Genomic DNA, 23,982 nt, shown 5'->3' with positions numbered 1-23,982 from the left:
CACTTTGAGCAGATGGAATCAGTTAATCAGTGAAATCACCTGGTGGAGTCAGTGGCTGCAAAGAAAACCTGCACCCTCATGGCTCTTTCTGGAACAGGTTGCCTACCCCTGCATTAAGAGAACTCATTGAAATGTTTTTATTATAACCATTACTGCATGTGACATAAAAAATCATCACACAATAACACAATTCCTAATACTAGCATGTCTTTACTTTTAAATAAATACTCTTGTTTATTAGAAAGTTGTTCTATCTTCTGTCACTGCTCTGCAGACTGTACACTAGAGTGATCAAGTAAGAATTTTTGTGCCGTTACCATACCAACGGTTGAGTGACTAACTGTCTCTCAAAGCCCTGCAGGGACCAACATTTATCCGGTTTTATTTTTAAATAAAATCTGTCAGTCTGTTTAGAGCTGGAGGGAATGGAAACAGAGCAAAATCCATCACACACTTGCTCTAAATATCTAAACATCCATGTTGAAGGTGTCAAAGACAGAGACACAGTATGTTCTTTCAAAATTGAACAATTACATGGCATACCATGACAGTAGATATTATTAAATATTTGCATGTCAGAAAATGCCTTTTTTGTTGCTTTGTTCCCGCTGAAGTTGATTTCTTCACATTCACTACACTAAATGTTTTATTCAGCCTTGCAGCAGGATGTGTATCAGGAACATGAGGTGGAGAAGGAGGTGATGGGGAGGCAGAGCAGGGAGCAGTAAGAGGGGTGGAGTGGCTGGATTTGACCCGGTAATGGTTTATAGGACCTCCAGTCTGAAGTGCCACCTGGTTTGCAGCACAGAGACACCTCACACCTGCAGGAAACACACAACATGTAAACCATGATGACATTTTCAGTCTGCTTTGAGCAGCAGTGACGTTACAGCAGTCGACTGGAGTTCTACCTGGTGACACTTTGGATGAACTTCCTCTCATCCTGGTCCAGGCACACAGCAAACGTCTCGTCACCTCCACAGCTCACATGCACCTTGTCCACCTTCACTTCAGTAATCATGATGTGCTGCCAGATGGAAGTTAGATGTTCAAAATTCCCCCTATTATATTTCTAAATGTTAAGTATGAAAATGTAGAAAAACCTTTCAAACAACTTTTACAGTCTAAGCAAAATCTACCGTCTTCTACCTACACTGCTCAAAGTGGACTAGAATAGAAAATTTGTTTGAGTATTATACAGTGAAGTACTCACTGTTATTTCAATTGATGTGCTTTTAGAAATGTTATTATAATGGTTGGACTACAGTGTGGATTGAGCTATGAATACACAAATAAGCATTTCCTTTTATTCCTGGGCTTTTGAAGAGCCCAGGCAGGTATCCTGTAAACTGTGAGTAAAGAGTAAATAGATAAATGAATGAGTCCATCCCCTCCAGTTTGTTGATATGACAAAAAACAAACAAACAAACAAAAAAACAAACAAAAAATAATTGCTATCCTCTTATACATCTAAAATGAAAAGAACAAATGATGAGGATAAACACATTAAAATCTAGTGAACTTTGATGCACCAGCTTAGTTGGAAAGGCGGCTTTGTTTTGCTTACACTGCAGCAGATAACAGAATATTTACAGAGGGATCCTTCAAATGGTGATGCCAGCACCAAATTTGGTACAAATACTCCTTAGACATCACTCTTTTGAAAAAGCAAACTGGCCACTTGAATTTTCAATATGCAGCCAGGTAGGGGTCAACTGAGGAATTACACAAGGGTCAAAATTTAAAAATGCTGCAATCATATTCAAAACTATACCACATTATTTGTCTGAATATAAAGATTTCAAAAAGGCATAGTTTGGACTATCTGTGACTAAATGTTTTGGAGTTATGGGGTAAAAACAGCAAGAATGGTGACAAAGGTCAATTTCAGTTTGTACAGGGGTCAAAAGTTAAAGTTGCTCCAATTTTGGTAAAAATTGATGCACATTATAGGTTGAGTTAATAAGGTTTTATAGTTTGCACCATGTGTCATGCTTAGTTATCAAGTTACAGGGTAACATATGTCACATGTCATAGTATCCAATGGATGTCGACATTGTTTGACCTTTACTTTGGAGACCAAATATTCAGTACTGCCAGAACTATTCCATTGATTAATCCCATTAGTTCAACCAGTAATTGCCACCACTTTTATTTATTTATTTATTTATTTATTACCAAAACTGGACCAGCTTTATCTTTTAACACCTGTACAAACTGAAATTGACCTTTGTCACCATTCTTAATGTTTTTACCACATAACTCCATAACATAAAGTCACAGATAGTCCAAACTATACATTTACTATACATTTTTGGAATCTTTATGTTCAGACAAATAATGTGGTGTTGTTTTGAATATGACTGCAGCATTTTTAAATTTTGACCCCATGTGTAATTCCTCAATTAACCCCTACCTGGCTGCCTATTGAAAATTCAAGTGACCAGTCAGTTTGTTTTTTTGTTTTTTAAAGAGCAATGTCTAGGGGTTTTTGTGCTGAATTTAGTGCTTGCATCACCATTTGAAGGACTGTTTTAATTATCTGCTGCACTATTACATAATATCCCATAGGAACTGCCTTCCACCTGCTAAACACTGTCACCTGCTGGAAGTTCAGAGGATGCTGGATGTATGATGGATTCGGAACAGGGGTGCAGAGGAGGGTAACCCCGGCTTCACTGAGTAAAATTCCTACCATGGATTACTTCTACCTGTGCTCCTAAAACAGGTGATTTCACTGATTAGCTCATGTACCTCCCTGAAGAGTTGAACGAATCAGATGGTTTATTGGTAGATTGAACAAATATAACATCACATGCACACAGCCCTGTGAAAAGGATTTTGTATATAGACAAAGCACATAATTCTTCCTTCTTTGTCCAGTCAGTTGCTTTTTGACTAACAAGTTCACAATTTTGACTAACAAGTTCACTTGAAATGAACTTGTTAGTCAGTTTATTTCAAACCCAAAGCCTGGGTTTTGTGGCCACCAAGGCCTCTGCTGGTTGTTTGATTTTATATGGTGTTATTTTGTTACAGTGGTTGGACTTTGGCTGACTAATTTGATTATGCACCATTTAATACTCATTAACTTGTTTTGTATTGATGTTATCATTGTTTAATAAGAAAAGCACATCTGAAGAAAATATTGTAAATTAGTACACGCTAAGTGAAATATTGGGTATCATGATAATCATATCGTGGGGTCTGTATCTATATTATAATAGCCAAGTGGCCTCTGTGTGTGTGTGTGTGCATGAGTGCGTATGGCTTTGATCATGGTGAAACTGGGAAGAGCTGACATTTATCATTTGGTATGCTTATGTATTTTTGGTCAAGGATGAATCCCGTGAAAATGGAAAGTTGACAGGGTTAATATTTTTGGAGACACCACGGATATTAACTAACAATACTGAACAATGTTAACTACATTCTGGACTCACATGCCATTCCAGCAGGAGGAGGTAACATAGGTAAGTCATCTTTATATTAAAAGTGTGAGTGGGGTGAGTGATTTTATTTAGTAAGTTCAATGTAAGTACATAATATAATAGTAAATACGTTAAAAATACATGTATGACACAAGAAAGTGAAAACACTTATTTCCATTGTGGTCCACTTAAATATCAAATGAAAAAATAGAAGTAAAATAATAATAATAATAATAATAATAAGTGTGTGTATATGATAACACAATAAATAAATTGAAATTTAATTGTAAAAGTGTATAAAACAAACAAACAAACAAACAAACAAAGCTAAAAAACAAACTGGACTCTGCACCATCATCTCCCACAGACTGGTGGATGCCAGGAGGATATGGTAACAAGAACCTAAAAAGTTTATAAATACATTGAGACAGTAATTTAACATAAAAAAACACATAATTAACAGGAAATAAATGGGTTGAGTTTCTCATTTTAAAATTGTTGAGGTCTAAGATTCCAAAAACATTCTGGACTCACGCCATTCCAACTCATTATACAAGATTTGCTTAATTTATTACCATCCTTGAAAAATATCAACTACCTATTTTATAAACACGACCCAATCTAGAGCCCGTGGATCCCCATGGGTAACAAGCTAATATAATCCTATTTTTAAAAAAATAAGTATCATCATACCGTGAAAAGTCAACTATTGCTTGGAAGTCAAAATAATCTCTTCCAGAAGAATCAGAAATGATTTATAAAATTTACAAATAGGTAACAGATAAAAGTTTACAACTTATACTTTAGAATAATTTATTTCTTTAATGTTAAACATTCGTCACAAATTACTTTTGACATAATTAGTGTTAACAGTGATGTAACAGTGATGATACATAGTATCATGAAGCTAGTGTATTGTTACACCCCTACAAATTAGTTTGTCAGTATTTTTTTGTTGGGGGGGTTCAGGGTGGAGATAGAGTAATGGAAAGTTTGTACATCAGCAATAAATAAAATGAAATGAAAGCAAGTTGAGACTGATTAGGTAAAAAAAGGCTGAGACATGGGCAGTGACGGGACTGCAGGAGAAAAAGTTGGATGTGGCACAAACATGAATATTTCAGGCAGATGTGTGGGGTTTCAATGATGCAGAAGAAACAATCCCTCACCTGTTTGTAGCCCTTTTTAGACTTGGCGCATTGCCTCTTCAAAACTTCTGTCATAGTCATCTTCAAATTTTCAGTTCTCGAATCTACACACACGATATAACTGTTCATTTAGTGAGAGATAAAGCAACAGTTTTATGTGATAACACAGAAATGTCCATCTAATAGTAAGTGAGCTAATGCCCATCGTTCCTGCACACCTAGCTGCTGAAGGCTCTTGCAGGCTTTGTAAAGGTTTATGGATGTGCAAACCACCTCATGCTGGCTCCACTGGCTCCTCCCACTTACTGCCACCTGTAAGCAGCGTGGAACAGGAAGCTTTAACAATAGCAAATATTACAAAGAGGAAGTCTGTGGGAGTGAAAACAGTGACAATACCTTGTTGTAGTCAACATGTAGTGTTAAAGGGATGGCCCCCCGCTCCTCGTCGATACCAAACCTTTTGCTGGCAGCACCTGCAGAATGAGTTGAGTACATAATGGATGGATTGTATGTGATCTGTGTGTGTGTGTGTGTGTGTGTGTGTGTAGAGTTGTCCATGTTCTGGCTGTGCACCAACAGCAATTCTTGTATATTCGTCCGTGAATTGTTCTGTGAATTATTTCTGTAATTTATGTTTGTAGCATGGCCCAAGCAGAGGGTCACCCCTTTGAGTCTGGTCTGCTTGAGGTTTTTTCCTCAGAGGGAGTTTTTCCTTACCACTGTTGCTCTGGGGGTTGGTAAGGTTAGACCTTACCTGTGTGAAGCGCCTTGAGGCAACTCTGTTGTGATTTGGCGCTATATAAAGGAAATAAATTGAAATAAATTGAACTTCTGGCTCACCCATGGCCTTAACTGCTCTCATTCCAGCAGTGTGTCCAAGTTCCAGAGAATGAACAAACACCTCCCTTCTCTTCTCTCCTCCAGCCAGCGTCAGCTGCAACAGATGCAGAAATATTTAAATGTCATGAAGGAGCGGCTGAGAGTTTGATAATGTGCACGTGTTCGTTTTCTGACCTCAGCCTGGTAGAGCTGCACCAGAACTGGCTCCTCTGCATGTCTACAGTAATAAAGCACCAAATCAGCCAGCAGGGAGAGGCGCTCCATGCTGCCTCTGGTCTCCGAGTCACCGTCCTCCTTACAGGCGGTCTGCAAACACACAGGAATGTTAAAGAAAGGAATGAAAACTTATTGGTAAATGTCTACAGTGCTTAAAATATCCTGGCCTTTTTTGCGTCAGAGTTACTGCGAGACAAAGGAGGTAAGCGTGGGGTTGATATGGCAGCCAACCACACACATCAAAGAAGAAGGTCATGGGTTCAGCTGTCCCCATCACTCTTTTTGTCAGTTTCTGCGAAACATATTTAAACCAGCAGTGTACCTGAGCGATGCCCAGGTATGAGATTTTGTAAACATTTGTGACTGTTTCGCTTGTGACAGTCCAGGTCTGTAAACGACAGGTTGCAGGATTTGATGGTGCAACCTTTATAGTCTGAGAATAATTTTGTAAAAACACTGAATTCTTTTACAGTTATGTAGATGGACTCTACTTTTGAATGACATGAATGTCCGCTGGGGGCGACTGCATAAATTAATATACATATTCATGATATCTAGCTATTCCAAATAATTAAAATAAATAAATAAAATTAAAGGTATAGTGCCACTGGATTTTTTTTTAAGATTTAAGTCATAAAAAGAATTTTCTTTGCCACTGCTATAATTTTGTTCCTTAGCATTTAGATAAGGGATTCAGAATATGATATTGCCAGTATGATCAAAACTCATGCTGTCTGCAAACAATTTCGAATTTCAACCCCTGAGAGGGAGAAATTCAAGGGATCAGATGCTTCGACCAACATTTGGTAGATTTGGAAGTGATTTACAAAAAATCTTATGAATGTTAATGCACACACAGGTAATCTCAAAACCACAGGCATGTGCACACATGCTTCTTCCTTCTGCGTGACGGTGATGAAGGAAAAGACGATATTCACTATGGAATTTCCCCCCAGACAAAGATGTCCTCTTCATTCAAATGACCTGTAATTTTGCAACATGTTGCAAAAAATAAACTGGCTAAAATATAGTGCTTGGATTTGGGTAGAAACTAAATTTTCTCAGTTGTGTGAAATTTGAAAGGCCTGTTTTGCTTTAATGGTGACATTAATGTACATGTTACTTATAACCTGTGGGAGTCAGTGCTTCTAAGTAGCAGATAATATAAAGAGCTACTTAATACTGAATTGCAGACCTACTAAATGATACATAAAGATGTGCAAAAACTATACATTATGCAACCATATGTAGAGTGAAACCCTATTAGTGCAGCACATAACTGAATCAAATGCTTCAAATGGTGATGCAAGCACCAAATTTGGCACACATACTCCTTAGACATTACTCTTTTAAAAATGCTGGGTACCCACGTGAACTTTCAATAGCGTCCAAGAAGGGGTCAATTGAAGTATTACACAGGGGTCAAAATTTAAAAATGCTCCAATAATATTGAAAGGTATTCCATATTATTTGTCTGATCATAAAGATTCCAAAAAGGTATAGTTTGGACTATCTGTGAATGAATGGTCTGGAGTTATGGGGTAAAAACAGCAAGAACACTGAGAAAGGTCAATTTCAGTTTGTACAGGGGTCAAAAGTTAAAGTTGCTCCAATTTTGGTAAAAAGTGGTGCAAATTACTGGTTGAGCTAATAGGATTAATAAATGGAATAGTTTTGACTGTGTTGCGTGCTTGGTTTGAAAAGTAAAGGTTAAACAATATCAGCATCCATTGGATTCTATGACATGTCAATCAATCAATCAATACAATAGTAAATGTATGATCTTGTAATGCACCAACTATGTCCATAAGTACTAGGAATGTGACCATTTTTTTTATTTTTATTTTGTCTCTGTACTGTCTCTGTACTCCACTACAATGGAGTCATAATGTTTAAAAAAAAAAATTCAAGGTATGCTTGTAGTGTCAAATGTTAACTTTAATTCAAGGAATTTACAAAAATAAATAAATAAATAAATCACATAAAATAATTAGAAATTAAAGCCACTCTTACACAGTCCCTCCAATTTTGGAAGCCGTAAGTAATTGAAAAAACTAAATACAAGTATTACACTGAATACAAATAATCACTTTTACAGCCAGTTTTCTTCAGACAAGTCAGAGGATGGATATACATGAACATTTAATAAATACACACACAGTATGGTACTGCATGGTAAACGTGTATGGAGCAGGCAGCTCCGCATGTGACATGTGACATATGCTACCCTGTAACATGATAACTAAGCATGATACATGATGCAAACTATTCCTTTTCAAAACCGTATTCACCCAACTAATAATTTGCATCACTTTTTACCAAAATTGGAGCAACTTTAACTTTTGACCCCTGTACAAATTGAAAATGAACTTTGTCACTGTTCTTGCTGTTTTTACCCCATAACTCCGGAACATTCATTCACAGATAGTCCAAACTATACCTTTTTGGAATCTTTATGATCAGACAAATAATATGGAATACCTTTCAATATGATTGGAGCATTTTTAAATTTTGACCCCTGTGTAATACTTCAGTTGACCCCTTCTTGGCCGCCTATTGAAAGTTCACGTGGGTACCCGGCATTTTTAAAAGAGTAATGTCTAAGGCGTATGTGTGCCAAATTTGGTGCTTGCATCACCATTTGAAGGATCCCCTCAGTAAATATTCACTTATCTGCTGCGCTATATGGGTAGAGCGGTGTACATTCTACATCGCCCCCTGGTGGGGATTGCAAGAGTAAATTTACAGGCGTTATTTCATGCAGTCACCATCAGGGGGCATTCATATCATGCAAAGTTAGTTTTCTGGGTAGTTTTGTCAAAGGTCAAGGTTAAGGAAATCATGGGTTGAAAACCACCTTTTGGTACATTTTAACAGCCAAGAAACTTGGATGGATGTTCTGAAGCACATATTGATCAGTGAAATATTTGTGATTGACTGGTATGAATGTCTTAATAGTCACACACAGTCAAAGACACCATTAGAAACATTGAGAGCACAAAGGGTATGTATCAGCCCTCTGATGCCTTTCATTTCAAATAAAAATGTTGCTTATTGTACCCACTGTAACTAAGCTGATCATTTACCCTAAGCATCCATTTTAAATGTAAAACTGAAAAAGACATAAGAAACAAGAGTAATCCGAGATTTCTAATGTCCGCCAATCCAGATTTAGATCACCTCCAAAATTCAGTGAAGTCTTCCATAACGTAACATCTATTTGTGGTGGAAATTTGGTGAGAATCCATAAAGTAGTTTTTTTTGGACGTAATCCTTCAAAGCCTATGTAAAGTGAACTCTTTTTCCAGAATCTGGATCAGGATCATTCCCAAAATTGAATGGAATCTTCCATGGCCTAATATCTATCTGTGGTGAAAATTATGTCAAAATCCGTGCAGTAGTTTTGACATAATCCTGCTAATAGACAGACAGACAGACAAATAAATAAGCGCTGATGATTTTATTACGACCTTACCGGACGCAACAAGCAACAGAGGAACCAACAAGGCTTCAAACACAATTTGATAGGTCTGCCTTTCTTTGTTTTATGTTATGATCATTGTGTATGACCCAAAATAGAAGGTTCATTGTTCCTCAACTGTATTTGTTTGAACCCAGAATTTCAGAACTGTATGCAGTAGTGTTTTTGAGGGTTACTCATGGAAATTTTGCAGATCGACTCCCTCACTGACTCAGTGACTAACTCAGTTACCCCTGTGGCTGCCTTGCTAAATGCAAGGAATTGAAAATGAGTTTCCCGCTTGCACCTCCACCCGTCTTCACATTTATCCATGAAGTGAGAGGTTTTCTGAGATCAGCTCCCAAAACTATAGCAACGGCAGTATATCACCTGATTGAGGAAGTTGGAGGACACGCTGAGCAGACTGAAAACGTTCCGTTCGTACCACGGATCCATCATCCCCAACATGTGGGCTATGTCTGTTGTACCGTCCTCCAGTGTAACGCTGCTCATGTCCTAACACAATAAAGCATCAGGCAAACACATTAAGATTTCATTGATGTGTATCCTGATTGAATTTGTGGAGATAGCCGTTCTCACCACAGAGGGAGCTGCTTTAGCTGAGCTTGCTATCTGCCCATCAGCTGGTGTAGTCACTCCTGTTGGCCGTCTTCTCCTTTTGGTGGGGACAAAGTAGAACTGCAGTTTGCACGTCTTGATGAGTCGAGCACACTGGCTGTCTTTCTGCTGCAGGTCACTGTACGCTCTCGCCAGCCTTCCGGCCTCTTTGTCACCTCCGAATACCACCACTCTCACCACAGTTACCACTTCCACCACTTCGCCCTCGTCACAGCTCAGGATTGGCCTCCTGCGGACGCACAGGTGTTTCTGAGGTGTCAGGGAGTCCAGGGCAGTAAAAGCAGAGGGTTCATCTGGTGGGTGAACCTGACTGGATTGTTTAACTTGTGATCTCATGGTTGAGAAGTCTTTGATAGAGTCACCTCGGAAACCCATGCTCCTGACACGGCGACAGCTAGACGGGCTGTGAGGAGACTTGAAAAGCAAAGAGAAGCGTTCCACGCCTAAGATGGATTTGGACTTCTTTTTCGGTTTCTTTCTCGGCTTTGACAGGCCGTCCAGCCCTTCTTCTGCGTCCTCACTAAAGCCGGTTTCGACGCCTGATGACCCGGACAGCGTGGAGACCAAAGACCAGCTGGAGGACAGAGAGTTGCCGGAAAATGCAGAGTCCCTGGAGGAAGTGGACACCGTGGATGCACGATGGTTCTGAAACACACATTCCACTTTGTTTGTCTCACGTTCTTCAACCTCATACTCATTTATGGTGCTTTCAATGTCCTCGTCCGTTTCTAATTTGTAGAAGCAGTCTGGAGGAGAATCCTCGTTGAACTCACAGGCAAGAAGGTCATTCAGAAAATCTGCATGGAGAAAAAAACCCAAAACAAAACAAAAAACAAATCAGAGGTGATTGATTGATTTAATTTATTCAGTAAAATAATGCACAAAATACAAATGTAATTGCCTATTAAAATATACAGATATCACAAGAAAGCGAGAAACTCTTGTTTCCATTGTGGTCCGGCAATGTAATTACGGAGGATAGAAGAGAAAACTGACAGCTGTGGTTGCCAGAAATAATTCTGTGAAAAATCCAGTACAAATATGAAAATATCTTTACAGAAAATACTGCCAATTCTGCAACATCAAGCCATTACAATTTGCAAAAATGATTACAATGAAAATGGAATTCAGGCCTTGAAGGGGCGTATTCTGTTCAGGTAGCATGTACACTAACTGTACCACCATTCTAAACAGACATGACTTATTCACAACGTGTCCTATTAACATACTATGTACAAATACAGTAAAAAAAAAAAAAATGGTAATATGTCAACATGAGACACAATTTATTATTTTTTTGGTGTATTTCCTATTGTGTGACAGCACAGTACACACACGCTTGCCTCTCAGGCAAAATATTGCCGCTTCAAGGCTGCCGGAGCTCTAGTCTCCTTATGCAGCTGGAATTGTGTTAGAAAAACCAGATCAACGTCTGGATTCCAAGACAAATCCAGTAGTGGCTCTGAGAAAAATGGGTGCAGCACAACAAACTTTAACTGAATGGGATTCAATGTAGAATAAGTAACAATGCAATTAATTTCTACAGAAATAATTAGTTTAAAAACAGCATCATAATATTTATTTAGCTAAAAATAGCAAATAAATAAATAAATAAAATGCTGTTCAAGTTACTAGTTTGAAAGGTAATTTTTATTTATTTATTTATTTTTAAATTACAACTTCATACCATAAGATTTGCAGGTAAAGTTATTAATGTATTTTCATTGCATTTCTTTACAGAATTATTCTAGCATTTTGTTTTTTGTTTTTTACTATTAAAAGCAACATTTAACAGTCATCATACAACAGGAAAGGAGAGTTTGCTTTAAAGTGAGTCAAATTACCAAAGTTGTCATTTTCCCAGGAGCACGTGTGACATTTGGGAAAGGGCAACAGGAAAATCTCAACAGCCCCTAATGAGACAATAATGTGATTAAACAAATGCATGATAAATAAAAACCCACCTTCAACAAACAAGCACTTTCCAAATATAAATCAAATATTTTTCCTTGTTACAACAGTCTGATTTTCAATTAGGAAAATGTCACATAACCATGCATCATTCACGCCAACGGTTTCCACCTTTGTGGTGCATTTGACTGTATTTGGTGCATTACCCGTGTGTGAGCACGAGTGAGCCAGGCTTTCTGCGAGTGTGTCTAAGTTGTGCCGCAGCCCTTCTCGAGCTGTGTTTGGACCGGCTGCTGCTGTCTCCAAGCTGCTGGTCACTGCTGCCAGAAGCTGCTGCAGCTCTTCAGGCTGCTTTGCCTTAAAGAGCATTACAAAATTTGTTTGAGAAACAGTGTTCGAAAGGTGAAATAAAACCTCAGACAACCAAAAAGGTGACAAATAAAACTCCTCCCAGGTCCTTTGGCTGATGTCCACCAAACTGGATATGTAGATGATGGTCAATCCCAGAATTTTCCTTGATGGGCTTGTTAGGCGAGGGTAAAGGTCACTGAGCTCAAAGGTCAAATGGTTTATTTTAGCAACAGTCAAAGTTATAAATATTTTTACTTTTCACTCTGATGTTCAACAGACTTCTACACACAATACCCCATAATGACAATGTAAAAACTTTTTTTAATTTTTGCAAATTTATATATATAAAAATACTAAGAAATCACATGTACATAAGTATTCACAGTCTTTGCCATGAAGCTCAAAACTGAGCTTAGGTGCATCCTGTTTCTACTGATCATCCTTGAGATGTTTCTACAGCTTAACTGGAGTCTACCTGTGGTAAATTCAGTTGATTGGACATGATTTGGAAAGACACACCTGTCTACATACAAGGTCCCACAGTTGACAGTGCATGTCAGAGTGCAAACAAAGCATGAAGTCAATGGAATTGTCTGTAGACCTCTGAGACAGGATTGTCTGGAGGCACAAATCAGAGGAAGGGTACAGAAACATTTCTGTTGCTTTGAAGGTCCCAGTGAGCACAGTGGCCTCCATCATCCACAAATGGAAGAAATTCAGATCCACCAGGACTCTTCCTAGAGCTAAACTGAGCAATTGGGTGAGAAGGGCCTTAGGCAGGGAGGTGACCAAGAACCCGATGGTCACTCTGTCAGAGCTCCAGCATTCCTCTGTAGAGAGAGGAGAACCTTCCAGAAGGACAACCATCTCTGCAGCAATCCACCAATCAGGACTGTGTGATAGAGTGGCCAGACGGAAGCCACTCCTTAGTAAAAGGCACATGGCAGCCCACCTGGAGTTTGCCAAAAGGCACCCGAAGGATTCTCAGACCATGAAAATTCTCTCCTCTGATGAGACAAAGATTGAACTCTTTGGTGTGAATGTCAGGTGTCATGTTTGGAGGAAACCAGGCACCCTCCCTCCAGTGAAGCATGGTGGTGGCAGCATCAGGACAATGACCCTAAACACACAGCCAAGATATCAAAGGAGTGGCTTCAGGACTACTTTTTGAATGTCCTTGAGTGGCCCAGCCAGAGCCCAGACCTGAATCTGATTGAACATCTCTGGAGAGATCTGAAAATGGCTGTGCACCGACGCTCCCCATCCAACCTGATGGAGCTTGAGAGGTGCTACAAAGAGGAATGGACAAAAACTGCCCGGTGATAGGTGCACCAAGCTTGTGGCATCATATTCAAGAAGACTGTCATTGCTGCTAAAGGTGCACCAACAAAGTATTGAGCAAAGGGTGTGAATACTTACATACATGTGATTTCTTTGTGCATATTTCACCCGTATTGGCCTCTCTTCATTGGCTTCCTGTTAATTCTAGAATAGAATTTAAAATTCTTCTTCTTACTTATAAGGTTTTGAATAATCAGGTCCCATCTTATCTTAGGGACCTCATAGTACCATATCACCCCAATAGAGCGCTTTGCTCTCAGACTGCAGGTTTACTTGTAGTTCCTAGGGTTTGTAAGAGTAGAATGGGAGGCAGAGCCTTCAGCTTTCAGGCTCCTCTCCTGTGGAACCAGCTCCCAATTCGGATTAGGGAGACAGACACCCTCTCTACTTTTAAGATTAGTCTTAAAACTTTCCTTTTTGCTAAAGCTTATAGTTAGGGCTGGATCAGGTGACCCTGAACCATCCCTTAGTTATGCTTCTATTTGGCCTGGCAAAATCAGACAGAGGTCATTGGGGTCAAACTTCAGATTGCTGTAGTTCTTACTGTCATCAGACTCCCAGCAACCTTGGAGATTCTTTATCATTTGTGTCATGTGTGGTGGCAGAGAACAGGAATCACCTGCAGGGCCGTGCGGATTGCACGTAGGTCGACCTTGGAGCCCAGGGCCGCCTGAAAGCAGTGCAGAATCAGACTGATAGTGACGTCTCTGCGAGAACACCGGGGCTGCTGGGAGATGGAGTAGACCTCTGGAGGAACATCTTCATCTGGGCTCAGTAACAGCACAGTGCTGCCTCAAACAATACAAAGCAGTAATGAAACTCTTTCAACTGGAACTCAAACTGAAAATATGTTTCCAAAAGTTTATTGTGTGTGATTTTGAAAAGTGTTTTGATTTATCTGGAAAACAAACATGAAGGCATTAGCCCAGTTTCACACAAAATTTGCAAAATTTGAAGGCCATCACACTGTCACACACACCACGAAATTTGAGCAAAATAAATTTTAATGTCTCTAATTAAATGTGAGTTAACTTACATCATTTTTGAAGAGTGTATCTCAGGAGTTAACCCCTGTTCTGTCCTCACCAGTCTTTGAAATGAAATACCTGAAAGGAAAGTTGACAATTAGCACATTTCTGCAAGTAAACTGCGCCATCTTGTGGCCAAAGGGATGCATGAATAAGACATGCAGTAGAGGCCCTGATAGTGCAGCAGATAAGAGAATAGTTAGAGCAAATGGTGATACAAGCATCAAATTTGGCACAAATACATTTGAATTTTCAATCGGCGGTCAGGTAACGGTCAACTGAAGAATTACACAGGGGTTAAAATTAATAGATGCTCCAATCATATTGAAAACTATACCACATTATTTGCCTGATCATAATGATTCCAAGCAGGCATAGTTTGGACTATCTATGACTGAATGTTCTGAAGTTAGGGCGTAAAAACAGCAAAAATGGTGACAAAGGTCAATGTCAGTTTGTACAGGCGTCAAAAGTTAAAGTTGCTCCACCTTTGGTAAAAAGTCATGCAAATTATTAGTTGAGTTAACAGGGTTTTAAAAAGGAATAATTTGAACCATGTGTCATGCTTAGTTATCACGTTACGGGGGTAACATGTCACGTCATAGAATCTAATGGACGTTGACCTTGTTTGACCTTTACTGTGGAGACCAAGCAATAAGCACAGTCAAATCTATTCCATTTATTAATTCTATTAGCTCAATCAATAATTTGCATTTTTGTTTTTTGTTTTTTTTTACCAAAATTGTAGCAACTTTAACTTTTGACCACTGCACAAACTGAAATTGACCTTTGACACCATTTTTGCTGTTTTACCTCATAACTCCAAAACATGCAGTTACAGATAGTCCAAACAATACCTTTTTGGAATCTTTATGGTCAGACAAATAATGTGGTGCAGTTTGCAATTTGATTGGAGCATTTTTAAATTTTGATTCCTATGTAATTCTTCAATTGACCCCCTACCTGGCTGCCTATTAAAATTCAAGTGACCAGTGTTTTTTTTCAGAGGAATGTCTAAGGGGTATTTCTACTGAATTTTATGCTTGTATCACCATTTGAAGGATTGTGTCAATTATCTTCTGCAATATGACACTTCTGCAGCCTGGAGACAAGCGTGCAAAGCCACATGCACAACCAACCATGCTGCACAAAATCCAACAAACTTTCTATTCCTACCCTGATGAGGCATTTGGCTTTTTAAATCCCAGTTTATCCCCCAGTGGTCATTAGATTTGAGGGCTACCTGGTGCTCTGAGCTCCTGTTGGATGATCTTCAGCAGGCGTTTAGCAGCGGAACAGCACGGCTCAGGCCAGGTCAGGAAGCTGTGGAACAACAGGCAGGCCTCGTGCAGCACTCCACAGTCTGGAGGAAGATAAGGAGTCTGCAAAAGGCACAGTGAAATCTACCTTAAAACTGACTTCTGGGTGTCATTTATTCACAAATGAGCAGCTGTGTTTCTCCAAAATGCTCGGACAATTACCCCAACTCACTTTGAGCAGGGTTGAAGAGAAAAGGGCGGTGAGGGGAACCACCAACTCATACTGACTTTGCACTAACACCTGAAAAAAATAATAGTTAAAAATAAAAAAGAATTGAAATCTCTTTTCATTCTTCAACAGTGTGGATGGAGCACAGTGATTATTCAGCTCTTCACCTCCTTTGTTTTCCTCAAAATTTTCTGCAGAAGGATGAGGAAGTTGTGGGGATCTCGCTTCACCAGTTCCTCCAAACACCAGCGATTTATGCAAAGCCCAGCTAGTTAGAAAAACAAACAAACAAACAAAAAAAACAAAAAACAGAGTGATGCTTATTTCTTCTTTAAGGTTTTGTTCTGCAAACAGGCAGGATATTTATCATTTGTCCGCTATGTTGGTTTTATATTGAGAAAGGTGATGAATGGCAACAAAAAATGGTTATGTCACAGTCTGAATGGGGTTTCAAAATTAAACTTTACACACAGAACTGAAATGACGATGCCCCCGTAAACTACCATCCACTGCCCAGGGTCAATGCCTTCAGTTCCTGCTGACATTGTCATGAGACAGCAGTAAGGAAGTGGTTAACTGTGTGTGTGTTTCCGCGAACAAAATTATTTGTAAGACTGAATATTCATGATGTTAAATGGAAGCATAGATCATCTTACAAAGTATTTGTGATACAAGTCTTGAAATAATAATTTATGCCACCTTATCCATAGCAGTCTCCAAGATATTATTATTATTATTATTGTTATTATTATTATTATTATTAGTATTATTATTATTATTATTATTAGTATTATTATTATTAGTAGTAGTTGTTGTAATCTTTTATGAGAAACACAACCTTTTCTGGAGTGAATTAAAAGATTACAGCAAACACTGAGGAACCACTATGGTGGCCCTCAAGTGCAAAACAAAATTGTTGGAAGTGTTGTGGGCTGGGGTGTTTGGCTGGCTTGGTTTTTGTTTTCTGTTTCTCTCACCAGGTGGTATGCATTCAGGACTGAGTGGCTGAGCATTAGGACCTCACCCTGAACACCTGAGGCTTGTTTTCACATGCAGGTCATCAGGACTCACAGCTGTGGTGTATTTTGTCTTAATCAGAGATTGCTGCATTTAAACCTTGAATGCACAGTGTGTGATTGCCAGAGACTCGACCTTGTGAGCAGACGTGTGAGATCGACGTCAGGAGAACAATCTCACCATTACGGACGCAGAGACCGCTCCAGGTTTGACGCCACAGTCTGTGAAGGAGGATTGGGTGAGGTCTCACGCTCTTCAGCACACTTCCTGAGGTAATTTGGTTTTTGGTGACTTTTATGAAGTAATGACAGTGGATTTGGTGTCCCTCACACCTTGTGTTAGTGAGCTGTCACGTTATGCTAATTGTTTAATCAGCTTCTGCTGCAGTGGAGATTTGAACTGAGTTGTTCCGTGCCTGCAGGGTGAGAAGCTGATGTATAGATTTAAGCCAGGAAGTGTTTGCTGATTGCGTGCACCTTTTGAGTTGTCTCTCTGTGTGGAGTTGGACTCACCTCATGTTTCTTTCTTCACAGACTTGGTTTGTCGCGGCCACCTGGGGGGTGTCGGCGGGGTCCCTGGGTCCGAACTGCTGTGGCTCCAGACCGTTTGCGCTGTTGAGAGCGCGCCGTGTTTCCACCTCACCAGACCGCGGACTTTTTGGTTGTTTAGCACTGCACACTATGTTTATTAAATTCTGTTATCCTTTTGAACCGTGCTCTGCTTATTTTATGCTGGGTCCTTTCAAACGCTGGGTCGGTGCTCCGACCGCGTCCGAAACATAACAGGAAGCACACAAACCAAACTGAAAACACAAAGATATTACAATATTTGAACTGTTGTGTTTTCTTTTTGTTAGTGGACTGCTATAAATATTGTATTTTGCACTTTTGAGCTACCGTATATCTTCATGTGAACATTTTTTTTTTAAAATCCAGCGCTGTAGAAATGTTTTAGGCACACAGTAGTTGATAAAAATGCAGTGTCAAAACTGACATGCCCAAACATTCCTATTCCTACTAAAATGTAATGACTTTTTTCTATTTAATGCTTTCTTTTTTTTCTATTTCATTAAATATGGAATAAGTTATAAAGGCATGAACTTTATTTTAAAATAATAATAATTAAAAAAATATTTGTAGGGGTGTACTGGAGTACTGCTGTGTATATAACAATAAAAACACAGTTTACTTAATAAGAACATAATTTTAAAAACTAATGAAACTAATGAATGAAAACTAATGAAACTTCCTTACAAAATGCAGGAGACAATATAAAATAAATTACTGAGGTTTTTTTTTCCCGCCACCTAAAATTAATTGTGGATTTGTAAAGGAAAAACTGGTTGTGCGTTTTACTTATTTCTATGTGTTTGGAAATATTGTTTAGCAAGTTTAAAAAAAAAAGTTTTAGGCTCATTTGTGGAATTGCATGTATGTTTTGTTGCTATTAGTAACTAAGCTGAACATACGGTGAATTAGTGAGGTTACCATTCCAGAGATGTTTGTCGGGATTGTCAACACCCAGGTCACAGAGACAACGCTCGAGTGCATGCTGGACACGATCTTCTGTGTACGAGCTCTGTTCCATCTTCTGTATCATCTCCTGCAGAATCATGAAAAACAAACAAACACTGAATAATTTCTCAACCCAGTGATATAAAGTTCCTCGAAAAGCACCTCATACTCATTGTAAAAAAAGGTAAATAAAATAAAATACAGAATAAAATAGAGTTCAGTGTAAATGTCTCAGTCACACAAGCGGAGGTGCAATTTAAATGTCCACAGCAAATGTCAGTTCAAAGAATGCAGTGTGCCACTTCCTACAGAAACCACTGAGTCACAGACTGCATGAGTGGATAGTCAAAAAAAAGGGCGACAACTTCTACTTTTTCATTCTTAAATTTGAGTGTTGACACCAAAGATTTTGTATGATTCAGAGCTGGCATGGAACAGAATCATGCAAAAGCACGTCTTCCTATGTAATCCTCATGTTTGCTTCAATAGGATGGATAGCGTGTATGTTTTTGTATGTATGTGTCAAAGCCAAAACCACCATTCAGCAACAATTCAGTCGAGTACAGACACAGTTTCAACAAGTTGAGCAATTTGCAGACCACATGACACATGTGGTAAGCAGTCACATGCAATTTTTGGACAAACAACTGAAACCACTCAAACCACAAACAGCAAAAAAGTCCAACTGTAATAGAGCACCAGCATGTCAGCAAGGTCATTAAATGACACTTTTTAATATTGTTACTCCTCGCTTGCATATTTTTTCAGACTACCCACCACTGACACCACTGACAAATATTTCCTGTGGGACCCTGCAATATATTTGGCAGTTGGAAGCTGTGATTGTGCCCAGCTGTAGCTGAAAATCACATGCAAAGCTCCATTCGGTGATAAATAGACTGTGCAGTGTGTAAGTCACCTGTCCCCTGTCAAAACAGGAAAAGACCTTCCTGGAAGGAACACAAATGAAATGTCACTGCTCAGTGACAATACAGAGGGAAAAGCTACGTTTAAACCCACTGATGAGCAAAATATTGGAAAAGGATACAAAAAAAGATGTTAGACTGATGCATTTGCCTTGTAGCAGCAGCACTGTGTGGAGTCTGACCTCACACAACTTCAGCAAGCAAACTTGTCAGTTGCTTACTGAGGAAGCAGGTGTTTCTCTATTGTACACGTCAGAGTACACTTACTGACTTGCCCTATATAAAAGATATAAAACACATTATACAGCTGCAGTCAAAATCCAAAACTGCAACACCACTCACAGACTACATATGAATACCAAGGTCCAACAGTCCTCTGTTTACATCTCTACTGACATTTTCCTTTTATTTCTTTCTCTTTCGTTATTGGAGAGCTATTCATTTCATGGATTCTCTAACATTCTTTGATCTTATTCATATGCCTTTGTTACCCTGCCCTAAACCCTATGACCTGCTGGGATAGGCTCCATCCCTCATGTGACAAAATGGATGGATGGATGGATGGATTTTCCTTGGTTTCAGATTGCAAACCTTTGATCCTGATGTTTGGTTCTATTCACTTTGATATAGCTCCTGAGTTTGTTTGATCTTTGATCGCTGACCTTTGATCCACACATTTGATTCTGATTGCTTAACTATAATCCCAGTCAGTAATGTTTGATTCTGGACTTTGATCCTGACGTTTGATGCTGATTGCTTAACTATAATACCGGTCAGTCAGTAATGTTTGATTCTGGCCTTTGATCCTGACTTTTGATCCTGATTTCTGACCATTAATCCTGAACATTGAGCCTGATTACTTTACTATGATCACAGTCCCTCATCTTTGATCCCGATATTTAATACTAATCTTTGATCTTGATTACTGGCCTATGATCCCGATCACTCATATTTGATGCTGAACTTTGATGCTGTTTAAGATACTCCTTGTCAGGCAGACCCTACGTTAGCATCCGGTCCAGAACCAGAACACTGAAGGGCAGTTTCTTCCACCAGCCCTTCAGACTGCTGAATGCTTTTGTGTCTTTAATCACAACGTCACTATATTCACTCCCCCCACCAACACACACACACACACACACACACACACACACACACACACACACACACACACACACACACACACACACACACACACACACACACACACACACATTGCACGAATGCCATTTGCACAGCATCTATTTGTAGAGCTGTTGGAGGTTATTACTGTAGTCTGATTATTGTTTATAGTTATTAGTGTTGTTGTTTCTGTACTGCTGAGGTGCAGAGGCCTGCACACATACATTTCACTCACATGCACTGTACCTTGTACTAGTAATGTGATGTAGCAGTAACAATTATTTCATTTGATTTGATTATTGATTGTTGAGCCTGGCCTTTAAGTCTGAGTACTGACCTTTAATCCTGATGACTCGTCTTGGACCCTGATCTTTGATTCTAAGTTTCCATTCTGGGTATTAGCCTATGATCCTTGATCTCTCATCATTGATGTTGAACTCAAATCTTGATTGCTGATATTGTTGAATGTTGCTCCTCATCTTTGATCTTGTTTGCTGGCCTTTAATCGAGATCACACATCCTAGGTATCAGTCCTTATTACTGGCTTATGATCTTGATCAATCATTCTGATTCTGATCTTAGCTCCTGATCGCAAATTTTTTATCCTCATCATGCATCTTTGATGCAGAGCTTTGATCTTGTTTTGTTCCTCATTGCTGAATCTTTGATGTTGATCTTTGATTCTGCACACTGACTTTTGAATTTAACCAACATTTTAGTTGCCATTTGTGTGTTTCCAAAGGTCAAAGCCAGATCCATCCCTTGGTTTGGATCTTGTATTTGATTATTGATTTGTGATCAGGAATAAGGATCAAGGAGCAACACTGACATTTTACATCACCTGCAGACCTAATCTGTGATCGTAAATACAGGGTCAAAGAAATTTGGATTAGGCATCAAAGATCAACGGTCAAAGCTCATTAATGAAAAGCAAATTCTGCAATTTGATCCAAATCCACATGAAAATGTATTCAATTTTTGTGACCCAATTTCTACCTTTGAGATGTTCTTGACTTTTGTTATGTCCACTTGAAATAGCCGATTGAAAAACAGTCAGCAAAAAACAAACAAAGAAAACAACAACCCCCCCAAAACAATCAAATTAAAACAAAACAAACCATAACCCTTTTGACAGAGATAATGTTTGTTGCAATATATATATATTTTTTTACTTTACATGCTAACGCAAAGGAGAAAAAATAAACAGGCACTAAAAGTTAAGATTACTCATAAAAGGCGCAATGTGTGCTGATTATATTTCAGCGTGTTTATGAACAAGAATCAGCAACAGTATTTTTTCTCCTGAGGCTTTTGAATACACTGTTGCTTGGAGCATTTCTTTTGAAAGAAGGAGAAGAAGAAATCTGCAAAGCATGAATAACAGTTTGTCAGGGATGTGGTGTAACAGCAGTTCAGCAGTGAAGTGATGAAATAAAAACATATTACCAACACAAGTGCAGACTGGGGTCAGAAATCTGCTGACAAAAATACAAAAAGAAAGAGAGAAGAGATTCAGAGTGTGAGCAGCAGCCCTTTGGCACGAGCTCTTACCTGTAAATTCTCAGTGTCCTAGATCATCCAAGATCAACCGCTGCTAAGGCACATCGGTGAAAAAACAACATCGAACCCACATCCTCTCCTGTGTGCGCTTTTCAAAAATACTCCCTCTAAGTGCCGAGTCAAGAGAGCATTTGTGCACAACAGGAACTGAGCATTTTTACTGAGGTGTTTGACATCAGACATTCATACTGTAGGAGGAGACAAACACAAATGCACCAGTGTGGATTTTATGGTGAGAGGAACACCTGCAGGAAACAAACTTGTTTTGAAACTGTTGGCGACAATTGTTCTATCAATTTCCTCCAGTAACATACAGTATAGAGAAGAATAAGAGAGCGAGCGAAGGAGAAGGAGTGTGTGTGTGTGTGTGTGTGTGTGTGTGTGTGTGTGTGTGTGTGTGTGTGTGTGTGTGTGTGTGTGTGTGTGTGTGTGTGGAGGGGTACTATTTTAGTGTCAGTAAAATTGGAGTTCACTGCTGAAGATATTTTGGATCTTTGCTCAAAAAGACTGTTTGCCTCAAAACTCACAGTATGTCTGTATACAACAAGTCTCAATGTGATGCTACAAAATATGCTGCAAAATGCAGGAAGAAAGACAATTATTTATTAGAAAACCAATTATTATCAGTGGTTTCCAGCTTGTGGCCCGTGGGCAAGATGCAGCCCACAAATGAGTAGAATATGGCCGTGAGAATACTAAAACACTGTGATCATTTCCTTTTTGCCATTATTTTTATTCTGCGTTGTACATTTAGCCCTCAGAAAGGTTGACAAATTCAGATAACAGATTCTTTATTGTCTTTGTAACCAGTACAACAAAAGGTAAGCTGAAGGCCTTTCGGTGCAAATATAAACCTGAAATGCACAGACTTGAAAGGTCTAGAGAAGAAGAGAAAAATACACATAAAATTTAACTGAATGAAAGAGGTATATCCAGAGTGCAAATAAAAAAATTATAAGAACATAGTAGCAAAAAAGAGATTGCATATATAAAAAACGAGAAAAGTATGTACAAAACTGTGGATATTTCAGAGGCAGTGGATATTGCACATAAACAAATATTGCACTCATTTCAAGTAGAGCATGTGACCTGAATATTTGGTTCCTGTGGTATTTGTAGCTTTAACAGCAGTTGGGTTGGGTTTAGAGGTTGCAACCCAAGTATTTGCAAATGAGATCGGTAGTAACCACATTTTTTTTTTTTGCTTATCTCAGCCTATCACAAGGTGCTGTGAGCTGAGCATATTGACCTCAGCCTACGATGTAAGAGTAGTTATCGATGAGGCTCTGTTGATAACGAAGGAAACGATAGAATTGTGCCTTATTACCCAACATCCAACAAAGAAAGTCTTGGCTGGGGGAAGTCAAGAGCGCCGTTTGTTTGTACATTTGCCTTGATATATCTACAAGGCCCTTGGGCCCAAACTAAACAAACTTGGCACATGGTAGTCCCAGTAAGAAGAATGATCACCATAGCGACAGTGACCTGATTTACATATGAATTAAATCACAGGATCACTGAGTGCTGACACAACCTACAATGGACTCCACAGCACCCACCAGGTCCAAGATGACGTTACCCCGTGCAAATTTTTACCAAAGGTTAGACAGGGAGTTTACCAGTTCATGACTACTTGTTCAGAGAAAGCCAAAAGAAGAAAATATCACTCTTTGCATAGCTTTTTGCTTCATTATTGTTCGGGAAACACTAAACAGTAAACAGCTAAATTGGTTATATGGTGTTGTAATCGTGAAAATACTTCAGTGTCATGGTGACGAAACTGAGCAAAATTAAATGAATTGTTACACAGCTTAAAAATGTTTGAACGTATCTCATTCACATGCCGATTATTATATTGATTAGCTTATTGTTGTGTTTACTCTCCATGCTGGTAATTGCACACAAGAGATGAGTGTGAGAAGCGCTGGTACGTGCTGCAATCAAAAGCAAGAGCAGAGATTACAGCACACAAGCCAAGTTCTTCTCAAAC

At 39.0% G+C, this 23,982-nt stretch overlaps 1 protein-coding gene across 3 annotated transcripts; it reads right to left on the bottom strand.

Annotated features, from left to right (window-relative positions):
* Positions 1-125: 125 nt before the first annotated feature.
* LOC117528247 (phosphoinositide 3-kinase regulatory subunit 5-like) lies at positions 126-22,125 on the bottom strand. Of its 3 annotated transcripts, XM_034190851.1 has the most exons (18): positions 21,984-22,125; positions 18,358-18,472; positions 16,021-16,121; positions 15,857-15,925; positions 15,609-15,747; positions 14,374-14,443; positions 13,957-14,125; positions 11,852-12,002; positions 11,579-11,647; positions 9,696-10,531; positions 9,486-9,611; positions 5,594-5,725; positions 5,420-5,513; positions 4,976-5,052; positions 4,798-4,891; positions 4,601-4,683; positions 912-1,027; positions 126-821 (listed from the first exon to the last, which is right to left on the bottom strand). In XM_034190851.1, exons 2-18 carry the CDS (start codon positions 18,467-18,469, stop codon positions 674-676), a joined length of 2,586 nt encoding a protein of 861 aa, XP_034046742.1. In that variant the 5' UTR covers positions 18,470-18,472; positions 21,984-22,125; the 3' UTR covers positions 126-673. The 3 variants fall into 3 exon arrangements, with proteins under 3 accessions (XP_034046742.1, XP_034046740.1, XP_034046741.1); XM_034190849.1 differs by lacking the exon at positions 21,984-22,125 and having other exon boundaries at positions 18,358-18,517; XM_034190850.1 differs by lacking the exon at positions 21,984-22,125 and having other exon boundaries at positions 912-1,021; positions 18,358-18,517.
* Between the last annotated feature and the right edge of the window lie 1,857 nt (positions 22,126-23,982).

This window comes from Thalassophryne amazonica, chromosome 16, assembly GCF_902500255.1.
Source record: "Thalassophryne amazonica chromosome 16, fThaAma1.1, whole genome shotgun sequence".
Taxonomy (NCBI): domain Eukaryota; kingdom Metazoa; phylum Chordata; class Actinopteri; order Batrachoidiformes; family Batrachoididae; genus Thalassophryne; species Thalassophryne amazonica.
This window is presented reverse-complemented; position numbering and strand designations above follow the sequence as displayed.